The following is a 25,507-nucleotide window of genomic DNA, read 5'->3' as shown; positions in this document are numbered from 1 at the left end:
AATTTTGTATGTCTCTTTGATTTTACATTTTGATTTGCTTCCCCATTCTCAATACCTTCTGCCATTTCTCCTCCTCCAATCTTAATATCTTTTCCCATTTTTTCATCACTCAAAGCTTGTGTGATGGCCCAAACTTACCAAGGTAAAGAGAGATTTGTATGGGCTGTGTTTCATAGGGAAAGGGGAACATGCAACTGGCTGAATCTGGGTGATGTGAAGAAGAAGCAGTTGTGTTGTTTGTGTGAATATGGTAGTTTGGTAAATCATCCTTTTAAAGTGAAACGTGATTGTTGAATTGCCGTGGAAGCTTCAATTTGTGGCTTCTGAAAAACCCACGTTGGGACCAAAATCACTTTCTTGGGATTTGATTTTGCAAAACATCCAAACATAAAAAAAAAAAAAATTGAAACGGTGTTTGCTTAAACGTGGTTTGGGGCGTGAAAACGCTGACCAAACAAGCACTAAGAAATGTGACAAGCCGCATCAAATCCATTTTCATTTCACACAAGTTTGGTACAAACACAGAAAAAACACCCCCATATTTCTGGCAGTCACACGATATTCCATACAAGGATGTTTCACTTTTTCTTGGATTAAACAATACTTGTAAATTTAACCAAAAAAAAGTAACTTGTAATTAATTGTTTCCTCTTCCGGAATAACATACATAACTGTCTTCCATTAGATTAGGGTGAGCCCTCCTTGTAATAAATCGTGACAAAACTTTTACCAGAGTATATTTCCTTAGTTTGTTGATAACAATGTATCAACAAGGACACTTTTGAGGTCTTTTGGTTGCATAATATGACCTTGTTGAATATATATCTTTGACAACAACAACAAAAAAAAACCTTTGTCTGATTTAGGAGGTAGTCCAACATGTAAAGAAATTGAATTTTCACTGCCGACTTTTTTTGGTCAAAAGGAAAAGTATATCAAATAAAAGAAAAGGGATGCATACATAGTTTTAAAAATCAGATCAGTCATCGACTCGGAAAAGTCATGGATTACAGGGTCATTGGTCGATCATTGAGTCACTAGTTAAACCGCATAACTAAATCGGATTAAATCGGATGACTTGATTTTTATTAATGAATATGATATCTTATATATTTTATATTAGTAGATGAATTGTCATATTTATTAATGAATATGATAACTTATATTTTTATATTATTCAATTGACATGACTACACACAATAGATACATATATAAATATTTGTACACCATTACAATACGCTAATTAAATTGAAATAAAAATAGACAAGGCCACCACTATATTAAGAAAGACCAACATTCATTTCAATACAAATAAAAAGGTCTTTTTTTAGAAGAATAAAAATCCTTGTTAAAAACAATAAATAAATAAAATAAAATTCCGTAAAACAAGAGAGAGAGAAAAAAAAATTAATGAGTGAATATAAAAGGCAAAGCAAGTGAGAAAACTTAAAACCCTACTTTCTTTTGCATTTGCAGCGCCGCTGCCCTCTCTTCCTCCCATCTCATATGCTTATCTCTCTAATATTTTGGATTAAGTATTAAATTTATTATGTTATCCAACAAATTCACACACACAACTGCTGCTTTGTCTTTTCCTTATTCGGATCTACCTGAGACCACTATATTGTTCACTTTCTTCTTTTTCAGTTTTTTTAACAAAAAAATAAAAGTGATGCTTTGACCCGGTTCGGTTCACCAAACCGGTCGAGTCACACCGATTCCAGCCGGTTTAAATGCATATCCGATCCATCATGCAGCTCGAACTGGTCATGCCACCGGTTACGGTCGACCAGCCGGTCGGTTTATTTTTAAAACTATGGATGGGAGACAATAGACCTAACTCAGGTAAAATCTAAAAGGGTACATCATGATAAATCAGACCAGATGATCAGCCATAATATATCTTAACATAAATTCATTAATCACAGACGCAACCAGCGAACCCGTGTACGGGTACGAAATCAGTTTATGAAATTGAACATCTACGAAGAACAATTAGGGTTTAACTTTGGCGAATGGATCGATTGTCAACATGGATGATCAATTTAATAGTAAATTCTCTTTGATGGAATTACTGATGAAAAATCGGATTTTCATCTTCGAATAACTTGGAGACATGTTAAAGAGTCAATGATTCTAATTAAAATATAGGTCAAATGATTCTAATAAAATATTTAATTTCCGCGATCTTTTAGTTAATGTTTATAATAAGTTAGTCTTTTAAAAAAAATGTTACCAATTGATCTTTAAGGGTTTTTTATTTAAAATTGGTCTTAAGTCATGATATTTACACTGTTATCAATTTTAGTCAACTTCGTAAAAAGTGTCTATAGACTATTTAACATTGAGGTGATAGCTCCAATGTGTTTATGAATCAAACATGATAACTTACGCATATTTTTTTCCTTGCTTTGAATTCTAACCTAATTTTATAGATAAATATTTCATCAACAATATTGAATGTCATATAATAGAACAATTTTGTTTAAATAAAGACTGAACATCACACATATGAACCCTAGTTCTGAGAGTGGTGAATTTGAATATACTATTTAACATCAAACGTCCACATAAACACTTTTAACTAAGTTTGATGAAAAAGTATAATGGTGCAAATATTTTATGATTTAAAGGATCAATTTGTAAAAAAAAAAAAAAAAAACAAGAAGAATATATAAACAGGTGGTCCTCGAGCACTCTTTAAGGCCTTTAATTAGTAACGTGTTATGGAATTTGTGTAATCGATGAATTAAAATTGAAATATTTAACTTTCTAATGAAGTTTCTTATGTATTTGAAAATACTCACTTATAATGGAACATAGAGAGTAACAAATATCCTTAACAGATTGTTTAAGAAGACAAAGAGGAGTATTTTACAGGAAAATGTGTAATCAATACACTTTTTATTGCAACCTTTTATTGTTTGTTTAATCATATTCTAATGACACTCATTAATAAGATCCTTAATATTAAGGGAAATGCTAACTTAACTTCTTAAGATATAAATTAATGAGTTAAAAGTAGAAATATTGTGTTATAATAAATACATTTGAATTTAATTTATTTTTTTACTTGTAATTGATTGAATATACAAAATTTAAAAGAATGTTTCTATTTTTAAATTTCATTTAACTTGTAACACACCTAGTAAGACCTTTTTTTAGGAAAATGATTCATAAACACCGTTTTTTCATATCACTTTTCTATACACCCTATCTGGCAGGGTATTTTGGTAATTTAGCAAACACTTCTTTTTTCAATCCTTCCAATCTTCCTGAGTCTGCAATTAGAAACACACACTCACACTTTCTTCCTTGTTCCTTCCTTTTCCTCACCGGCTATGAACCAGTGTGTCACCATCACCAACTCTGTTGTCATTGACCTCACTCAAACGTTCCCTTTCTCTCTCTCGCCTCTCCTTCTCTTGGCCAACGACAACGATGACGGTGGCTGTGGGTGAGGATATCAATCTCACTTTCTTGGTCGACAACACGATGACGGCGACGGTTGTCAGTGAGAATTCCAGATTTCGTTTTGAGGAGGGGATTATGATGGTGGTGGTGGAAAACGATGTGAATGATGAAAGGTGAGAGAACAAAGCGTTCATGACAGAGAGAAGAAGTATTTGGATTGATTTTTGGAGAATTAGAATAGGTTTGTTGTTGATGATGTGAGAGTGAAGAAAAATGCATTGTTCTGAAAATTTAGTTGCGGATTTTACAACAGAATTTGGAATTAAAAGAGTGAGAACGATTGATGTGGTGGTAGACTGGTGTAGTGGCGCGCAAGAGTGGTGGTGGAAGGGACGGCTGAGGTGTGGTGGGACGTGGGAGAAGAAAGAAGCGTGTGTTCTGTGTTGGGGGATACACTAAAAAACTGTGTTGTTTTTAATTGATTAATAAAATAAATAAACAATAAATAAAGACCACTTAAAAAGATTATTTTATATTAACTTTTTCTACATGTGGAAGGGTGTATAAGGTGGTATACCACTTAGGGTGGTTCACCTATCACCACTCTTTTTTTATATACCATGCAAAACTTTTATACCATCAAATAATTTTGCAAGAATTTTTATACCGAGAGTTAGGTAGGTTTAGGTTAGCTCCACCGAAGTTTGCTTTATCCTTTTGCATATATTTTTGTTATTAATGAAACTACCCTTTTGAATTGATTCTTGTTTGACTTTGGAGCGTGATTCACACTAGTACACAGCATGCTTAACTCTTCGTTGATGTACATGCTAATTGAGCACAATAAAACAAGTAATTTATTTTGGGTAACATAGGTTGTATGAAGTGGGGATGTAAAAAATGCTCAGTAGTACAAAAGAATTTCAAGAAGGAATCGATTGGTTGATTTCATATATGTTTTTTTAACAAATGGTTGGTTCCATATATTTATCCACCCAATTTATTTTAAAATGTCAGAGAATTAGAGTTATAATTTTTAATTAAATAAATGTCCAATATATATTACCATTAATTCTATGACCATATGTGCGTCACCAAACTACTATAGTATGTTATTTATTTGTGTTTGGCTTATTTCCCAAGCTGGAATTGAAAAAAATGTGTGATAGTATCCCAGATAAGAATAAGACCAGGCAGCCCTTCTTCTCATGTTTTGTAGTAATGCATTTCTGGTGTTTTCCAAAATAGAAGACTCATTGTTAGGTAAATTTAATAATGGATGCACCGACAATAAATGAATGATTCATCTACTAGTAAAATCAATAAATATCAGTTTTCCTATAAAAGAAATACTATTTGTTATCTTTTTATGAATAAAATTATTTTCTTTCGAAATGAAGAAGGAAATTCAATCTCATTATTCAATTGGGGACCATTATGTTTACCTCATTTAATAGAAGATGAAAATGCCAGAAAAGAAGGATCGTAAAAATGAGAAAGTTTCTGGGTTTGATAGATGCAGCTAAATTTCCTGGCATCGCTCAAGCCTCAAGCACAAATGGTGAAGTAAAGTAAATTCAACTACCAGAGAAAGCTGATGTCAATGTACCAAAAAGCAGTTCCAAATTAAGAAATTTACAAGTCAGCTGCTCCCTCAATAGATGTTATTGATTTTGTTTAGTTTGATTTCACTTATAGAGCGTACAAAATCGATTCTTAAGGTGTACAATCAATCATGATATGTTTGGTTGTCTTCAAAGTATAGTTGATTTTGGTTTTAAAATTGATTTAATTTGCAGTTTGAAATTTTAAAGTTTTTTATTCTAAAATTGAATTTTTTTTTTTTGGTTACATGAGAAAAGTCAAAGCAAAAATAAAACAAAAAAGAGACTACCGGCCGCGATGATAAGCAACACCCATATTGTCTGCCGTAAACAATAAACGAAGCTCAGCTGACGGGTTAAACACAATCAATAGATCACTCGTAGACCTTGTTCCAAGCTTTGCTAAGAAGTCAGCACACATATTACTCTCCCTGAGAGTGTGACATAGTTGAAAAGTCCAATATTTAACCATGTACTTTACAATAATAGCTATCTCATTTTCATAGTGGTGAGTGGAAACCTCAGCATACTGCACTAGGTGAATAGTATGCACGAAATCAGTGTAACAAATAATGTTTCCGAGACCTTCATCCCAACAAATTTGAATCCCATGCATTAATGTCAAGATTTCGGCATGAAGAATATTTGAATAGCCAATATTACCATGGAGCCACGCATAAATTGTCCATCGAAGTCTCTAATTAAGCCACTGAATCCTGTCATCCCCGGGTTGGTTTGAGCACTACCATCCACATTAAGAATATATGAGTCAGGATGGCTTTTTTGCTAAGAAATAAATTGAGGCTGAATGCGAGTAATCTCCTTATGCATACTGCTGAAAGCTTGAGTAACATCATGAGTCATAACCTCGACCTTTGACAAAGAAGCCATTAGAGGCATGCTTATATCATCAAAAACCTTTGCATTTCTAGCACACCAAATACTCCACATGGTAATAGGAATCACAATGCCAAGCTTGTCAACACTATCATGGGACCACATGAATATCGAGCTATCCTCCTCAGGTAAATCGAAACTAGGACCCACCATCAAGTTCCATATAGTTTTTGCTCGGTTGCAATTAAACAAACAATGAATTAAGGTCTAAGGTTCATTATCATAAATAGGATAAATGGAGTCTAATGGGATACCTCGATGATTCAATATAGTTCGTGTTGGGATCGCAAGATGCATCACTTGCCAAAGGAAGAATTGGATGTTGGTTGGGATTTTAAGTTTCCATACCCAATTCCAAGAATCTCTAGGTAAGAGAGGAACTGTCTCTTCATCATTCAACCAACTATATGCAGATTTTGCCGTATAGGCACCAACGATGCAGTTATTTCAAATCCAGTTATCAGTGACATCATCCACTAGATGAGTCATCATTTCCAAAATCTTACTTCTAACATCTTGAGGCATCATGGTATAAACATTTTGTAGGTTACCTCTATCCGTGATAATAATATCTCGAATTTGAAGATCAATATCTTGTATTTGAACAAATGACACAAGATGACATACATGATCTTTTAGCAACCAAGGTTCGTACCGCATACTAGTGGTACCATTTCCAATTTTGAAATGAAATCCATCCTCCAAAATTTTAACTCTTTTAACAATGACATTCCAAATAGGAGAGCCCTTGCTATTTCCCGTAAGGAAAATATTAGATCCTCAAGATACCTTGCTGAAAGAATTTGAGACCATAAATGATTATTGGGTTCAAAGATATCCCACACAAGTTTACCAAGTAACGTTTAATATTTAAACTTATTGTTTAACTCACTTATATTTAATTTTGTAAAAAAAAAAACCACTTTTATTTAAAGGTATTGAAAGTTCAAACATAAATATACGATAAAGATATATAAAAGTACACCAATAAAATTGTTTAAACAATATTTTTGAAGGCGAGTTTTAGCATGGGGCAATTGTGAAACTGCTCCATCTTAGATCAATTTTATTTTATTTGCTATTATATGTACACCCTGCATTTTATATTCCAATTTATAGCCCTACTCAATTATAATTTGATTCAAATTAATTTACTTGTACTTGACTAAAAAAAAATAAAAAATTACTTGTAATTACATTATTTTGATTTTTTTGTCAGGTTGCCTACTGACTAGAATTAAGATTTTTCAAGGTGAATAAGTGGAGTGTCTGGGGTTTGAACCCCGGCTCCTACATAATAGTGCATGTCCCTTGCCAACTGAGCTATGCTCACAGGAATTATAGATACATTATTTTTTAATCCCCCGTTTAAAAATCTAAAAGGTCTAGCTCATTCTCAATAATTTTTTTAATTTGAAAACGTAGACATGTTTAAATATGGGTAAAAAAAAATGACGTAAATATATATTTACTACATTATTTAGAAAACATAGACATGTTTAAATCTGGGCTAAAAAAATATGACGTAAATATATATTTACTACATTATTTATAAATAAATAAATTTATTTTGTATCTAACTTTGTAATATTAATCCCTTCCATAAAACTTTTTAATATTAATTAGGATTAAATATATTTTTGCTCCTTATAAATATAACGAATTTTGTTTTTAGTTCTTATAAAAAAGTGACATGTTTTTGTCCCTCTAAATTTTTTTAGCATGTAGCTTTAATTTTAATTTAATGGGGACTAAAATTTTTTGTCCCTGTAAATATAACAAATTTTGTTTTTAATTCTTATAAAAAGTGACATCTTTTTGTCCTTTCAAAATATTTTAGTCCCCATTAAATTAAATTAAAATTGATATATTATAAATAAATATGACTATAAATTAAAATATAAAATGCAAGGTGGACAACTAATAATAAATAAAACAAAATTGATCTAATATGGAGCAATTTGACAATTAACCCATGCTAAAACTCGCCATTTTTGAAACATTTATTAACATTTCCTTAAACTAAAGTAACTGAACTCATTGAGTCTATCTTCTTTTTATTGAGTCAGTCATACTATACTTCATTCTTACTTCACTGGTCGTAATAATTACTAGAACTTTGAAGAAAATAAATCTCACATGTACTACTAGCACTTCTTCTCACACATTCTCTCTCCACTCTTGTATCATTGTGATTTATGATGATTTTTTAGCATTCCCACCTCACGGTCTTCAAGTCAAGCTAAGACAACAAAAATAGAACAAGAGAAGGAAAATAGGGTTAAATTAACGTGGATTCTTAGCTAAGCCAAATGAAGTCACATGGCCACGGCTAAATTGTTGAGAAGTTACACTAAAAAATTATACACAATGAAGTTATTTCCGTTATAAAATACACCAATAAATAAATTTAAAATGTGAGCTCTAACCATCAGATTATTTAACAAAAAAAAAATCATAATATAATGATGATAATTAGACTCAGCTCCGTTGTGCACCTGTAATAATACACATAATTGACAAAATAAAATACTCACATTTATGAATTTGTGTTTGAGCCTATATAATTATAAAAATAAATGTAAATAATTAAATGAGGATAGATTTCTAACTTACACTTTAATGATTTTAGCTGAATGTAACTTGCTAATTGACACGTGTTTTTAAATAGATGTAAATTAACGGCCATAACGTCTCAACTAAGTTGACACCCGACAAAAATACTCATTTACCATCTACTCCATATATATTAATTGTAAATTGTAATCTCTTTTACCATTATTCTTAAATCTTTTTCTAAAAGTGTTTAAACCTAAACTAAAACAATAATTTTTGCTCCATATTTCTCATAAGCTACTTATCAACATCTCTTCTTTTGTAAATCCATTTTTTTTTATTGTTTTTTCCATAAATTATACAATATTCTGCTAATTGAGCTAAATTCACAGGGATATTTTTTTTTATTGTTAATCAACTATAGATAGATATGGTTCTTAATACAAATTATTATTTCTATTTTTTTTGTTGTTAATTCTTTACATTTTTTCATGTTGTTTTTCTCATAAGCCACACACTCGTATAGAAACTGCTGTATGCCCCTCGCTCTTTTTTTCTTCTTCCGTTTTTACCTTTCCTGTATTTCTCATTCACTCCGTCCCTCTCTCTCTCTCTCTCTCTCTCTCTCTCTCTCTGAGATCTCACCGGCGACGGCGGCCACCGGCGTCATTCTCGGTCTCTCTCTCTTACTCTGTTCTCTCTCACTAAACACACTCGGGGTTATCTCTGTCTCTATCAACATTACCCCATTCTCTCTCAATGACTACAAGTACTACTCACCATTCTCTCTCTTCCCAACTCTGAAACTTGCTTGTTATATTTCCTGTCTCTTCTCAGAGACTCTTCTAAACCATTTATTTCTCTCATTTTGCTTCTATTTTCATTTCATTTCCATTCTAAAACCAAATAAAACTACACCAAACAAGAAAGAAAAAAAACTCCATTTTCCTTTCGTTTCCTCAGATCTATAATCACCATTTTTCTCTATAGCCCAGATCTTTATTTATCACAAGTTACAAACTTTATTCCTATTGGTCATGAGTAAAGAAGAATTTTTGAAGATACAGGTACTCACTCCCATCACATTCTCCATCTTTCTTTATTTTTTTTTTGCTTTTATGTTTTGTACATTTCTAAATTTTGTTTTGTCTCATATATTATTTATTACTTATCCTAATTTTCTGTGTATATATGCAGAAATCTGTTCTAAAAGTGAACATACACTGTGATGGATGTAAACATAAAGTAAAGAAAATCTTACAGAAAATTGATGGTATGTTTGTATGCACTTAATATTATTGTGATTTATTTACAGAACCTTAATTATAGCTTTCAATTATTACTATTACTATCCAAAACAGTGCCTTAATTTTGAGAGTAAATGTTGAATATGGGTTTTGTAATGACAGGAGTATTTACAACTGAGATAGATGCAGAACAAGGGAAGGTCACAGTTTCAGGGAATGTGGACCCAAATGTTCTCATCAAGAAGCTTGCAAAATCTGGGAAACATGCTCAGTTATGGAGTGTTCCCAAACCAAACAACAACAACAATAATAATCAGAACAACCTTGTTAATCAGTTAAAGAACATGCAAATTGATAATGGCAAAGGTGGTGGAAATAACAACAACAAGGGTCAGAATCAAAACCAGAAGGGTAGTGGAAACAATAACCAGCCCAAAGGTGGTCAACAAATACAACTACAAGGACTAAATCCTCAGCAGCAGCAGCAACTTCAGCTTCAACAACAGTTACAACAACTTCAACAGATGAAAGGGTTTCAAGATCTAGCACAATTTAAAGGCATGAAGATGCCGCCGAATCAGAATGCTAAAGGTGTTAAATTTGATGTGCCTGAAGATGAGGATGATTTTAGTGATGATGAAATGGATGATTTTGATGACGACGAAGATGATGATGAAGATTTTGATGATGAGTTTGATGATGAAATGGTTGGGTTGCCACCTAATAAGATGAAACCCCCTTCTATGCCTATGGGGAATGGTGCTCACATGATGTTGAATGGTAATCATCCACAGCTTTTGACTGCTATGAAGGGTGGCAATTTTAACGGCGGCGGTGGTGGCGGAAACGGGCAGAAACCTGGTGGTGGAGGACCTGTTCCGGTTCAAATTCATGGCATGAATGGTGGAAATGGCAATGGAGGAAAGAAAAGTGGCGGTGGTGGACCTGTGCCGGTTCAAATGAATGGCGGAAATGGCAATGGAGGAAAGAAAGGTGGCGGTGGTGGTGGAGGAAATAATCAGAATCATGGTGGAGGTAACAAAAATAGTGGTGGTTTGCAGGAGGCTAAAAATGGTGGTGGTGGAGGAAACAAGAATGGAGGGAATCATAATAGTAATAATCAAAATAACAATGGGGGTAAAAAGGGTATGTCGATACCAGTTGCTGGTGGTGGTGGTAATGTTCAAGCTATGAACAATGGATTTCAAAAATGATGGGTGGCGGAGGTGGTCATCCTCACCCTGCTATGGATGGTGGAGGTAATAATGTGGGACCAATGAGTATGCCAATGAACCAAATGGGTGGTAACATTCCTGCTGTTCAAGGTCTACCGGCTGGCGGAGGATACTTTCAAGGTGGTGGTGGTCCAGGCGCGGAAATGATGTCGGGCAATCCTTATCAACAACAACAACAGCAACATCAGCAGCAACAACAACAGCAACAATTAATGGCTGCTGCAATGATGAATCAACAACGTGCTGCAATGGTGGAAAATGATCAAAGATTTCAGCAGCCAATGATGTACGCAAGGCCACCTCCTGCGGTGAATTACATATATCCTCCTTACCCTTATCCTCCTCCAGATCCTTACTCACATGCTTTCAGTGATGAGAACACTTCCAGTTGCAATATTATGTGATGTGATTAATCTAAACCAACAATGGTCATGGCGATGGTGATTGTTTAACTATAGTATCTACCCCTACCCTCTTTAATTTTATGCAATATATTATACCCAATGAAACATGAGTTTTTTAGTTCTGTTTTCAATTTTCTTTGATTTTGATCCCCTTTTCATCAATAGGGGGGTTTCTAATTACCATAGAGGAGTAGTTTATAGAAATATAATTATGATATTTACCAAGTTTATTATGTTCTTGGGTAGTACTATTATATAAAAATATGTTTACATGTGTTTATATTTTGGGAATAGTAATAAACAAATTTAAGAAGGAAATCAATGTTATTGAGAATGGGATGAAAGAAATTCCCAGCTCTGTTTGCTCATTGTCTCTTGGAAATTTCAATGTTATCTCTTTACTCAGTGAGTGTGTCTAGTAGTATTAAATTATTATTGGCTTATCTTCTGGCATCTCATCTCATATGTAGACATTATTTCCTGTCTCCATTTGTTGCAATGTGAGACATCATGGATGTTTGTTTATGTGAAGTGATGCGGTGGCCACAGTGACTTGGGAAACTCAGCCATTTTGGGTTGGACCCCACCCAGTTGGATCTCTCTATTTCATTAACTAATGGATTTCAATTCACAATCCAAATCAAACCCAAACAGTGATTTTCAATCACATTTTGATAATAAATTGATTGTATTTATATGTCATTTTCTAATTTTAAGGTTATTAATTCCTATCAATTATTGTTCTGCATACTTTTATAGTAATACCAACCAGAGTACATAGTACACCAAAAAATAACCATAGAGCATATAGCATTGAGAGAGTCATTAATGTGAATAGACTGTGCCCCATATGCATCATAGTAATTCATCATGTTGTGAACGTTTATCAAAAATAAAAATTAGGTCAAACGGTGTAGATAACATGTACAGAATTATTCTGGCAATTACTGTTGCCGCAAATGAATGTTGTGCAACAACTGATGGCAATAACTGTGGAATTATTATAGATGCAGATCAGATGTTAGCCACATAATAACACATCAAATAGAAGAGTTGACTGTTGATCCATCTGAGACAGGGCTAAACTCAATGCTTTAGTAAATATATTATTCCCAAACTTCGGTAACCGGAACCATAATGCTCTCAAAAAAAATAATATTGATTCTTGTTTTAAGCCTACTAAAAAAATTATTCAATTAGTTCGAAATTGTTAGGTTGGTTGTTTTCATCTAGATTTAAATCCGAAACCTCTTACTGGATGAGTTCGGTGGTGGGTATCACTTTATCTAAAGACAATAATATTAGTAAGTATTTTATTTAACTTATTTTATAGATAAATGTTAGTGGTTATGTTAGTTTAGAAGATCTAATTCAGAAGTTGTTCGTTCAAGCTACTTCAACGTTTCTTATATATCAACTGATCTATGTATGAGATTATAATTTAGAAATTTTGTTAAGAGAAGTGTTATTTGAACAACTAATTTGGTGATAATTTATTTGACAATCATATTGTACAAAGAAAAAAATAGTATTGACACGGAAACCATAATAATAGAGAGAGATAAAGTAAAAAGTAATTTAAATATGAGAAAGAAAGTTGTTATAAAAGTTGTCACTAAATAGATAAGGAAGTAACGCAAAATTGTAAAATTAAAGTTGTCAGTTTACTATCTTGTGAGTGGCAACAAAGAGGAGTGAGTGAAGAGTGAGAAGGTGTGTGTGGGGGGATGAGGTGAGGTTAACTAGTTTGACAAGGACAAGTTAACTACTTTTCTTATATTTTGAAAATCTAACGGCGTTGACACTTCACAAAGGAAGTGTATTGTCTTTTCAGCACAGAGTATCTCTCCAGATTTTTTATATGCTATGTAGTAGTACCTATAAACAAATGAGAGGAGTGACAAGGGACCCACATATTATGCCACTCTGTTCTGTACAAGGTGATAATACTATTAACAATAATCATGTGGTTCGGTTGGGATGGGATAGGTGACATTATGATATGATGATATTGATAAGGCGCATCTCATCCATCCATCTATCTAATCAAAGTTTCCTTCTCTTGTGACAAGAATGTGGGTCTTGGTTTGGATCTCGGCTTAAATATGTATATAGTACTTGCAAATAGAGCTAATCTGAATTTTCGGGTGCGTTTGTTTTGCAAAAGAAGGGATGTTGGACACTACAATTGTCTAAGTTACAGTACAATTTTTTGTACTATACTGTGTTTGATAAATGGTACACAGAACAAGCAGTTGTGTACTGTACTTTGTTTGATATGTTAATGTACTGGACAAAATAATACAAAATTGACTGTAATATCCTTTATGATATAAAATGTTTGATTTGCACTGTGTAAAGTTTATAAAACAATTTTTTTAAAACTTTTCAACTATTTTAGTTATTATTATATTATAATAATATTATTGACACACTTGAAAATTATTTAAGCAATATAAATTTATTAATAAACCAAGAAAAACTACTTCGTAAGGGTGGGTAAATATCAAGAAAAATATTTTGTATATTTCTAAAATTTGAAATAATTAAAACCAAATCATAAAAAATGCATAAAATTAATATCCAAAATATAGGCTAAATAAACATGTTAACCAAGTTCAAGTCTAATGTTAATAAGATTCAAAATAAGTCTTAACTAAAACATAAATTATAAATGCGACTTGTCTAACATGCATTCATATATCATCATCAAATTTGAACGCCTTGTCACATTCTCATAATCTTCCTCACGAAAGACATTCTTTGGGAACCTTCAAACTCCCAAAAGAATTTTTCATACTGTTGGTTGTGAGAAAATTTGATTGCCAAGTCAATTTCTTCTTCATCAATTAATCCCAATTTCTTAATCTCTTCAACCAAGTCGGATTTTGAAGGATCCGGCTTCGAAGGATCTGAAAATTTGCCTATAGCTTTAGCAAAATCAGTTGACACAACTTCCATTTTACTGTTAAAACTCTCCAGAAAATTAGTGGCCAATTGAGCAAGTCGAGGTCGTTTAGAAGATGGTCCTGCAGAAATAGGTGAATCATCATATTGGTGCACTAACTCATCATTATCACTAACTTGGTTCTCAATTGTTTCATTTCCATTTCCATCATCAGCTCGGAAGCCATTTGCACGATCTTTGCCAAAAATACCTTGCAATCTCTCAAACTCTTTAAACTTTATCGACATGGTTGCCAACTTTGGGATGTTTCTACAAAAGCAAAACAAAATCATCAAATGAATAAAAAATCTAATAACAATCTGCAACCTATACACGCTACAAGTTAAATACCTCCAAATATTGAGATAAGACTTGACTGCTGTCACATTTAACACACTTTTTTGTGTCATCCCAACCAAGCCCACTAGTGTTCATCATGTCAACAACTTCATTAAGCTTTGTTGACCACCTTTTCATCTTGTTAACAATTTGCTTGGCATTGATAAGTATTCCTAGAATTTTATTTTTCATTCTCTTGCAAACTTCCTCATGAGTTTCAGTCTTGAATGTTCCATTCTGTCCTTTGTTTCCAGCAACCACCATCTCTTCTAATATAGTGAGTAAAGTTTCTTCTTCAATTGCATTCCAATTACGTCGGGCTCTAATGTTACTCATGGATTGTTCACTATTAATCCTACCCTCATTTTCCATTTCTAAATAGTAAAAAAAATCAAAAGGTTGTGACATTCACATATTAATAAGTTCAATAAGGATAATGACAATCACATATTAATAAGTTCACACTTCATTCATATCATGAAGAAAACAAAAACTAAAATGAACATGACAATCACATTTTAGTAAGTTCACACTTCATTCATACCACAGAGAAAATAAAATCTAAAGAAAGATCCATATCCATAAAATACTTTATCTTTATTGCCTATGTCTATTCCTAAATTCTTTAAACATTTGTTGTGCATGTGCATCCCTCCCTTGAGTCCATTGGCTGCTGGGTTCAATAGTTTCCACTACATCAATGGGTTCCTCACCCACATGTAACTCATCTTCTGCTAATGGAGCAGATTCTTCTGGATCAGATGCCATGTGCATGCGGATGAAGTTATGCAATAAACCACAAGCAAGTATCATTTGACATTGTGTCCTAATGGGATAAAATGATGGACTTCTTAAAATAGCCCATCGTTTCTTCAATAGGCCAAAACATCTCTCTATTACATTCCTTGCCCGAGCATGCCTATAACACCTAAAACATTTGTTGCAAGACCACCTTTCCTCGTACGATATCTAGGTCTGTCAGAAGCACTTGGTGTAACTGCTATATAAGTTCCATCTAAAGCCCCTAAGCATCCCTAGAAAGTGTAATACATGATTCAAGGATAATTATATCACTTAACTACAATAATATGAGGTAGCTAGGTGCACATTTTTTGTTATTGAGAAATGTATTACCTTAAACCACTTCCATCTTTCATCAGTGCAGTCTTGAGGTACTGGTTCAGGTTTGGCAAGTAAATCATTACATAACCTCAAAACTGCAGCCAACACTCTATGACAGTATTTGCTTATCGTTTGTCCTGATCTAGATAATCTAACTTGAATACTTCTATTTTTTGTGTGATGAGCGAGTACATTTAAAAATACAGCAACTTTCTCTTCAACTGTCACTTGTCTAAGTTTCACTAATCCTCCTCGTACCCTTAAAACCTCACAAAGATGTGCAAATGTATTTCTACACATTCTTAGTTCCCATATGCAATGAGAATCACTTGCATTGATGATAGAGTCCAAAATATCCCTCCTTGACTCATATCTAGTTAAAGCTCTTTCATTCAAAGATCTTCTCTCATATTCATCCCTCAAAATGAAATTCAAGAAAAAAAACTAGCAGCATATATTGCCAAAATATGGATATACATCCTCCATAAAAGAAGATAATGAAAAACATGTTCATCATCCATTTCAACTACATAAAGAAAGACAATTAAAAAATTAAATATAAGAAAAAAATACTATATAAAATAAATGAATCAAAAAATACATTTTTAATTTATTTTTTACACATACATAAAATAGGAATAAAACAAAAATCAAAGAAAAGAATGTATGAAAGATGAATAAAAATAGGTGGCTTTTGAACTTTAACAAATACGTGATTCTCTATTGAAGGAACACACAATAAACATAAGACAAAAGTGAATGAAAAAGTAAGAGTAAACAAACATTGGCAAAAAAAATATTATTAAACAAAGAAAGCAGTAGCATGTGTAAAAGAGAAGTAGCAGGGTATGAGTATGACGTGAGAAGTGAGACGAAGAAAAAAGCATCGAAATTGTTACCTGACAAATAGAGAAGCAGCCGCAGTCTAAGTTAGCAGGAAGGACGTGAACAATGTTGTGAAGAAGTGAGATAGCGAGAAAACCTAAGATCCAAAGGATAAAAACGTCTTTTTGGGTTAGTAATCCGCTGGACAAAAAGTTGTCCCCCACTAAAGTGGTGGACAAAAAAGTGGTTACTTGTGAGTCCTTGATTATTTATTTTGTGTTGTCCTTTTTCGTTTTAATAAATCAAACGCGGTGCAAATATTTTTGTCCTGTCCAGTCCCTTAAATTTTAACAAAACAAACGCACCCTTAGTTCATATATTTACTAATCCTTTCAAAACCTCCATGCAATTACTAATCATTTACGTTTTGATTATAAACTCATTTGATTACTGATGTGGCATAGGATTACATAGGTGGCAGTGATGTGGCGTACGCTGAGTGGATTAGGACAGGGATGACTCAGCAAAAACCACATGAAATGACCATGTTGTCCACATGAAATTACATATAAGATGTTGTTGGATTCATCTCGATTAATATTATTACAGAGTCAATACACAAAAAGTCATTTTAAAAATTCATTTTAAAAGACTTTTTATGAAATTACATAAAAAGTCTTTTAAAATCTCACAGAATCAATACAATCTTACAGAATCTTTTAAAATCTTAAAGACTTATTTTATTAAAATAGTCTTTTAAAATCCTAATCAAATACAACCCTAAATAAGGACATAATCATCATTCTTCATATCATTTCAAAAACAGAAGCAAAGCAAATCTCAAGTTGATCCAATTCAAACTATAAAGCGTTTTGAGCTTTTATTTCATTGAAAAAGATAGCAAATAATATTAAGCATGCAATTCAATTACTGGTTCAAATGTTTAATACTTAAAATTCAAGACTGAAAAGATAGACAAAAAAGCAGATTTCTGAAAAAGAAGGGAGTAATGAAACAGAGAGAACAACAAAATCTTGTCTGTAAATAAGGTTTGCAGTTTTGCATATATGAAACAGTTTGACATTCAGCTCAACGATCATATCCTCAAATTGCACAGACATAACAAACACATTTATATATTCAGAACATTATTACAACAAATTTCAAGAGATAGTATCTTTGAACTATAAATATAAATAAAAACTTTAAGATTCCACGATATTTTCCCAACTTTATAAGAAAAACACAACATGTGCTATTGCAAACTAAAACAAAACATGTCATTAAACATGCCTCAAAGAAACTATTGACACACATGTCTAAAGTAAAATTATAGTCTTCATAAAGAACAAGAAGTGATCCAATGTAAACAAAGGAGAAAGATAGGAACAGTGAAACTTACCTCCTCGATATTCCCATTTTACGGTGAACCAAAACATGTCCACCATTTCTTTTGGCTTCGTCGATGAAATCAAAACACTCATTGAAATGTTGTTTTAAGTTGGTAGTTTCTCTGTCAGCAACTTCCTCAAATTTCAACAAAAGTGTAACTTTAGTATGGATACAGTACCACATTCCTAAAAAACTTCAGACAAAATACATCACATACTAAGTTCATTCATAATTAGAGTGTAATCAATATAATCATAATCAACCTTTATTGGATCTCACTTGCAATCTTGCATTACTTGACACCACAAAATCAAAAGGAGCTCTTGAAGACTAGAATAAAAAGAATAGGGTTAAATATGTTTTTGGTCCCTATAAATATTCTAACTTATCGCTCTAAATTTTTTTTTCGACTTTCGGTACCCAACAAATTTTACATCACAACTATATCATTCAAAATTTTGATTTTTTTTTTTTTTTTTAACAAGGGATGAATTAACTATAAATTTTTATGATATTCTAAACATGTTAGGAGACTAAAACCAAAAGTTAAAACATCAATATGATCAAAAACACATTTAACTCAAAAGATTACAACTGCGTCAATATCAAAATCAATTCTGTGATCATACCATATAGAACTTTATAGATGAAATCTGCAAGATGTGCAGGTGGAAGTTTACAAGCCACGGTCAAAATGTGAGTAACATTCACATTTTTCAAACCAACCTTGTTCAATGCAGAATCAACCTAACCTAAAAACAAACCCTAGAGAAATAACCCTCATCATTATTACCAAAATTCATAAAAAATAGTCAAATTGAATCAGTAATTTATAATAACCTCATCAATTTCACAGGGAATATTGTCCACCATCACTAGAGGTTTTGTCAAAATTAATTGTCTTCGTATCTCCAACGATTGGCGGAATTGATTTATAGCTTCTAACGTTGCCGCCATTTCTTGATTCAGTGCTGATAATCAATTAGTTTACATAACCAATTGTAAGAAAGATGATCAAATTCTCACAAATACAAAGAATGAAGTGATTACAGTGCATTTCGTGTGAAAAAGTGATCACAAATATAGTGAAAGAATGCGATGTAAAGTTGATCGTGAGAAAAACTCACCAAGAAAGCGTTTATAGTTTTGCAGGTAGAATCTCTAATTATATTAGCTTTATAACTTTAACCTAATTTTTCCAGGATTGGTAAAACAATCACGAGCCCGATAAACCTTTTAAAGCCCATTAAATTATAGGTTAAAAAAAAAATCCTGTTTCAATAAAACAAATCCTTTATATTTTCTAAAAATGTTTTTTTTTTCTTTTTAAATATGTATTTGCAATTAGGGATCGTTTAAAAATTGTTCACCGTATTCGCTAATCCTTTCAAAATTTAATCATTTAAAATTTTGTCCCTCTCTCCACTTAATCACTGCCACGTCACTGATTAGCAAAAGATGATGTGAACTGACAAAAATACCCTTAAGACTTCAGCCAAAAGCAAATTGACCAAAGTGCCCCCAACTCTTTCTTCAATCCAAAAACACAATCCAACAATTCATCTTCATTCATCTCCAATCTGAAATTCAGTTCATATACCAATCATCACCGCCGCCATATAACCACACACACTCAAATTCATTTCTTTTCATTTCGTACCTTTTATTTATATTATCACACTTTTCCTTTTTCCTCTCTTTCTTATATATATAAACACCATTACTCCATATCTCATGTCACTATGTAATACATGAAATTCTCATTGTTTTCTTTCCTTCCACATGCTCGATCACTTTCATCCTCTTTGTTATTGTCGTCGCCTTCTCTGGTTCTGTTTCAACAGTCTCTCTTTTTGGATTTAATGTTTTGGAAGAGTTGAGGTTTTGATTATGAATTTTTCTTGTACTAAAATCTCAAGGTGTCAATGGCTCATTTTTTAGAATTGTAAAAAGGATTAGGAGGGGTTTTGATTATGAATTTTGGGAAAATTAATAGCTTCTTGAGTTTGTTCCAGGAAGAACAAGCTAAGCTATGCCGTTACAAATCAGAGACGGAATTTGCACCGCCGTTACAAGCTCCATTCAAGAGGTTTTCCCATGCCTCCATCCAGATCCGTCAGGGTTTCCCTCTTCACCTCACTGCCGGCGTTCTTCTCGGTATCGGTCTCTTCCGTCTCGCTAACGGCTCTGATTATCAACAAATCGCTAACCAATTCAACATCCTCGTTTCTGTCGCTAAATTCTGCGTCAAACAGCTTTATAGAGTCCTTTGTACCAATTTCCGCTTTTGAATTTCTCTGCAAATTATTAACTCACCTCAATTCTCAATTTCATTGTACATTCACATTTCAACCAAAATTTAATAACCATTTGGGAGTGAGGGTTTACGTGAGGGAAGGGAAGAAGGAGGGGTAGAAGAAAGCAAAAGGAAAAGGAAAAGGGAGTAGATAACACAGATGGATTGAAATGAATGGTTTAAAAGGAAAAGGAAAGGGATAAGGAAAACTGAGTTGTAGTTTATATTCATTGAAGTTAAAACAAAAAAATTGGGTTTAAAAGATGAATTGTTGGATTGTGGTAGAGATGAAGATATAAGGGTAAATGTGTCATTTTGCGTTTGGCTAAGACCCTCAGGGGTATTTTTGTCAGTTCAAGCCAAAATTTGTTGAATTAGACTGTCACGTCAGCTAATCAGTGATGTGACAGTGATTAAGTGGGGATAGGAACGAAATTTTAAATGATTAAATTTTGCAAGGATTGACGAATACAGAGACCAATTTTTAAACGACCCCTAATTGCAAGGATCAAATACATATTTAAGCCTTTTTTTTTTTAATTTACTCAAAAATAATAAAAGTTATTCTAAACTCATTTATTATAAGTAAATTTTTTTTTTGACATTAACTAATGTAAAAAAATGATTTTTACGAGAAGCTATTTGAAATAGCTTTTTATTTTAGTGATTTTTTAAAAAATGTATCATCCAAAAATAGTTATAACAAAACGATCAAATTTTTAGAATGACATTTTAATTTTTTTTTTATTGAAACGATGTTACACAATTATAGAAAGAAAATGTTCCACAATAAAAATCAATTTAAAAAAAAGTTATAACAAACTTGCTCTTAATCTCTTATGTCAAATGGGGTGAGTTGACGTTTTGAACTTGGTCGTTCAAATTGAGTTGTCTCATTTAACTAAATGAAAAAGTAGGGATCGAGCAGAGTTGGTTGGCCCGCAAAGTAATTTTAAGATTTTTTTTCCTATATCTTTTTTAATATATTTCCTTTTTCAGAAAACCTTGCACCAAGTTAAAAAAAAATACATATTCAAGAGCCAAAATACATGAATTAAATATAATTTTTTAAACGCCAAAAACATAAAAATTCATATTTAATTCATTCATCGTTAAAAAAATTAAAATTTTGCGATAGAGACTATTAAGTCAGACTAATAATGCCAAATTAAAGGTAAAGTATACATATTAGTATGACTATTGACTTCCCTCAAGGCTAAAACTAATGAACACATGAATGTGAGTCCAAGCTTGAAAATAAGTGTGACAAGGCATCGGATCCAATGTCTTTGCTGCAAGCCGAGAAGAGATGAAAGAATATGAAGAATATGAAATAGTTTTAGTTGAAGCTTTACGCGAACAATATGACAGTCGAGCTCTATGTGTTTGGTTCTCTCCAGGAAGGATGAATTGGCAGCAATATGTCTTGCGGCGGATTGATTGTCACAGTATAACATGGCTGGTTTGATGAAAGTAAATTTGAGGTCATTGAGAAGATATGTTAACCATTTGATCTCACAAATTGTTGATTATATGGATCGATAGATTTTGAAATTGTACCTTTTTTTTTTAAGATTTCCAGCATATGAGTGAGTCGCCTAAGAAGATGCAAAAATAACTGATTGATTTTCAAGTGTCTAGGCAGCTTGATCAATCTAATCTGAGTCACAAAATGCTTTGATCTGAATCTAAGATGGAAAAAATATTCATTGTGATGGAGAGATTTTTAGGTATAGTATTTGAATGGCTGCTTGTGGATGTTGTGCTGTACTCTGATGGAACTTTTTTGCTTCAATACTCTATCCTAAGAGACCCTTTATCAGTATTTGCTCTTAACTCTAATATATTTTTCTTGCTTAAACTCAGATACTTTATCCTAATTAAGTGACTCTTTATCAGTACTTGCTCTTATCTTTGATGGAATTTTCTTGCTTAAATTTCAGATACTCCATCCTAAGTGACCCTTAATCCAAAACCCTCATCACATTGATCTCTCAAACAAATTCCTCAACGGTTCATTACAAAAACTCTATCTTCAACTACAATCATTTCTATCTCCACCAACCGCATCTCAGGTAAACTACTTGACTTGATTGGTTTATCAATAACCTTCAAATTTTCAACATTTCCACAAGTCCACTATATCACACATAGTCTGTACCAACTTAAATTTCACAACACAATTAATCACATGCAAAATATATCAATTAGCAAGTGTAATTTACTCCAATTTTCAATTTCTTATGTCAGTGTTGAGGGAGGCCTTGTGTGTTACTTTAAAGGTTTAATTATACTTTTGGTCCTCGTGTTTTGGTCTACTCACGAAACTGGTCTTGCCCTTTTAAAACAGAACAAAACGGTCCTTCAATTATCACTTTTGTTGCATTTTTCGTCCTACCTCCTATTTTCAAACTCCATAAACACAGAGAAATGACAGTTTTAGGCGGTTTTAGACCTACCCCTTGCTCAACCATGAAATCAACAAGGAATAAAACATGTGGGCACAAGGAATCTATTCTATTCAGCACACTAACCAAAAAAACCCTAATTTCAAATTAAGGTTTTTTTGGTTAGTGTGCTGAATAAAGTGGATTATTTGTATCCACATGCTTTATTTCTTGTTTATTCAAGGTTGAGCATAGGGGGTAGATCTAAAACTGTCATTTCTCTGCATTTTTGGAGAATAAAATGGGGGTAGGACGAAAATGCAACAAAAATGATAATTGAAGGACCGTTTTGTTCTGTTTTAAAAGGGCAGAGCCAGTTTCATGAGTAGGTCAAAACACGAGAACCAAAAGTGTAATTAAGCCTGCTTTAAATTGTTTATCAAAAATAAAATGTTAGAACATCCACACACATGTATATATTTACGGTAAGTATAAAAAGGTTACATTATCGATCAATAATAATCGTTAAATTATTACAAATTTTTGATCATTACTTTTTGTAAGTTCACATATTTGATTGGTTGTCATCTGTTGGCATTAATACATTTTACACTTATACTGAATAGAAATTAAATTATTAATATTTAGAAGACATAACTCAATTGACAATATCGATATTATTAGATAGAATATTATAGTTACTCAAGATCCATTTTTTTTCCATGGAACTTGTCACTTCGTGTTTCTGTTTAGACACTAACGCGTGATATAAGAAAAATAAAATAAAATAAAGTCAAACAAACATGAGGTTAAAATTCTAAACTAGATACATATATATTTTTTTCTTTCTTATATTCGATATTATTTTTTTAAGGGTAATATTTGATATCATATTGAGTATAAATGAAATGCAAGTCATATTGTATTTAACATAACAATTTCGATATTCTTTTATATTTGAGTTAAGACTTATGGACATATATTGTTTTATAGTTTTAAATTTAATGTTAATATTCTGTAATACCTTTCAACAAAATAAAATAAGTTTTATACAGAATTGTGCATAAAAAGTAAAATAAATTTACCGCTATTTTTAATTAATTTATGGATAATGTTTCATGAACACCCTTTCCTCTATACACACATTGTACCACTTCCATGTGAGAGTGTTGAGAGACACAAAAGATAAGTTTCTTATGTTGTAGGGAACACATGAACACATGTCACAATTATATGTGGATGTACAAGTGGTATATGCCACCTAAAGTGGTTATGTATCACTACCCTTTATTTATCTATAAGTTCATATGGAGTACTCTACCGAAGATAATGGATTTCCGTGAAATTTACAAGAAGTAACAATATGGAACAATATGGAGTACACTCTTTTTTTTTAGGAAAGAAGGAATTAACACTTGTTAGGTTGGTTTGCAAAGGAGTCAACACTTGGTTGTTTACAAGAATTAACACTTGGTTTGTTTGCAATTTTGCGTAGACCTTGTTTCTAGGCGAATCCTTGTTATTTAACGGTCTTATTGTTAGTTTTTTTTTTTTTTTTTAATGAAATTATGTAAGTTTCTTGTCGATTGATAAAAGTCAAGATCGACTCCTTGAGAAAATACATATTTAACGGTAATTTAATTGACCAAAAGTCAATTTGTAATCTAATAGTGATGGGAATCTCCATATCACATTAATGAATTAGCATCTCTTGACCCATTCAAAATTTGGGATGAATATTATCTTTAATTTATTATTATTTTATGAGTTTTTTTTAAGGAATTTTATGAGTTGTGTACTTGTTAAGGATTTCACAAATATCAAGTATTTTTTTTTTTATAAATAGTTTAGTGGTTAATCACCTAAGATAAATAAGTGTGATGTTTGGGTTTGAACCCGACTTATGCATACAACAATGTGGTGTACATGTCAACTTATTTATTTAAGGACCAACAATATGCATATTAGAAGAGTCTTACTAACCAGTGCCCTCAGAACAATGATTAAGCAAACTATAAATAAAAAATTTGTATAGAAAATATAAGTTTTGATTTTTTTTTATCATAATTACACAATTTTTTTATAAAAAAGTTACTTGTTTTGGTTGCTTAATCAATATCCTGAGAGCAATGTTTAACATTCTCCATAAATAAATGTTGCTATGTTGTACCTCCCTTGGAACAGAGATATTATCAACCTCCTCCTCATTTTTAATACATTTCCCACAAACTCATAAATTTTAACTCTTTTAGACCTTAGTATATTCTAATATAGAGAAAATTTCCCACAAAAGTTTTATTGTAACCTGCAACATTGTTTGGTATGGTTGCAGGTGGTATGATAAGTTGATAACTACATCAACCTTCTCAACAAGGCAGTAAGCTTAACAACATGCTGCACTTTGGGAAAAATTTAATACTTGCAAATCTTAAAAGAGTGTTCATTAATCTTAGAGAATTGTTTTTCTCAAATTCATTGTTTCTTAAAAAACACACGAAAATGACCAAAACTAATTATAACTAAAAAATCGACAGTAGTTAACTACCGTTGAGTTTTTGGTCATTTTCATATTTTCTATGAAACACTTGATGTGAAAAAAGCATCACTCTTAATCTTACATGAGTTACAAAAGGTTGGAAGTTTATTAATAACTCAACATCCACATAAAAATTAAAACATTTCCTACAAACAACAATTTTTCCTTGCATATCTAAAGTGAGATCAACCTCTGTTAGAACTCTGTCAAAATGACCAAAAGTTCTCTTCCTATTTTTCTCATGAGAGTTAAAGGAGTGCCCAGAACCCTGCAATTTTAAACAATATTTTTGGTTGCCAATATTCT

General features: G+C 32.2%; 1 protein-coding gene and 1 pseudogene across 2 annotated transcripts; one reads left to right on the top strand and one right to left on the bottom strand.

Moving 5' to 3' along the window:
- The first annotated feature begins 9,026 nt into the window (after positions 1-9,026).
- On the top strand, positions 9,027-11,590 carry LOC120577891 (heavy metal-associated isoprenylated plant protein 33). The gene is made up of 3 exons (XM_039829783.1): positions 9,027-9,538; positions 9,669-9,744; positions 9,881-11,590. The coding sequence occupies exons 1-3, from the start codon at positions 9,509-9,511 to the stop codon at positions 10,930-10,932; spliced, it is 1,158 nt and encodes a 385-aa protein (XP_039685717.1). The 5' UTR covers positions 9,027-9,508; the 3' UTR covers positions 10,933-11,590.
- Positions 11,591-13,932: 2,342 nt separating this feature from the next.
- LOC25493994 (uncharacterized) lies at positions 13,933-19,191 on the bottom strand (annotated as a pseudogene). The gene is made up of 7 exons (XR_005643831.1): positions 19,110-19,191; positions 18,823-18,953; positions 18,612-18,747; positions 17,993-18,113; positions 16,665-16,747; positions 14,656-15,017; positions 13,933-14,574 (listed from the first exon to the last, which is right to left on the bottom strand). The product of XR_005643831.1 is annotated as an uncharacterized protein (transcript).
- Positions 19,192-25,507: the final 6,316 nt, after the last annotated feature.

This window comes from Medicago truncatula, unplaced genomic scaffold (genome assembly GCF_003473485.1).
Source record: "Medicago truncatula cultivar Jemalong A17 unplaced genomic scaffold, MtrunA17r5.0-ANR MtrunA17Chr0c22, whole genome shotgun sequence".
NCBI classification, from domain to species: domain Eukaryota; kingdom Viridiplantae; phylum Streptophyta; class Magnoliopsida; order Fabales; family Fabaceae; genus Medicago; species Medicago truncatula.
The sequence above is the reverse complement of the archived record's forward strand: the minus strand, read 5'-3'. Positions and strand labels throughout refer to the sequence as shown.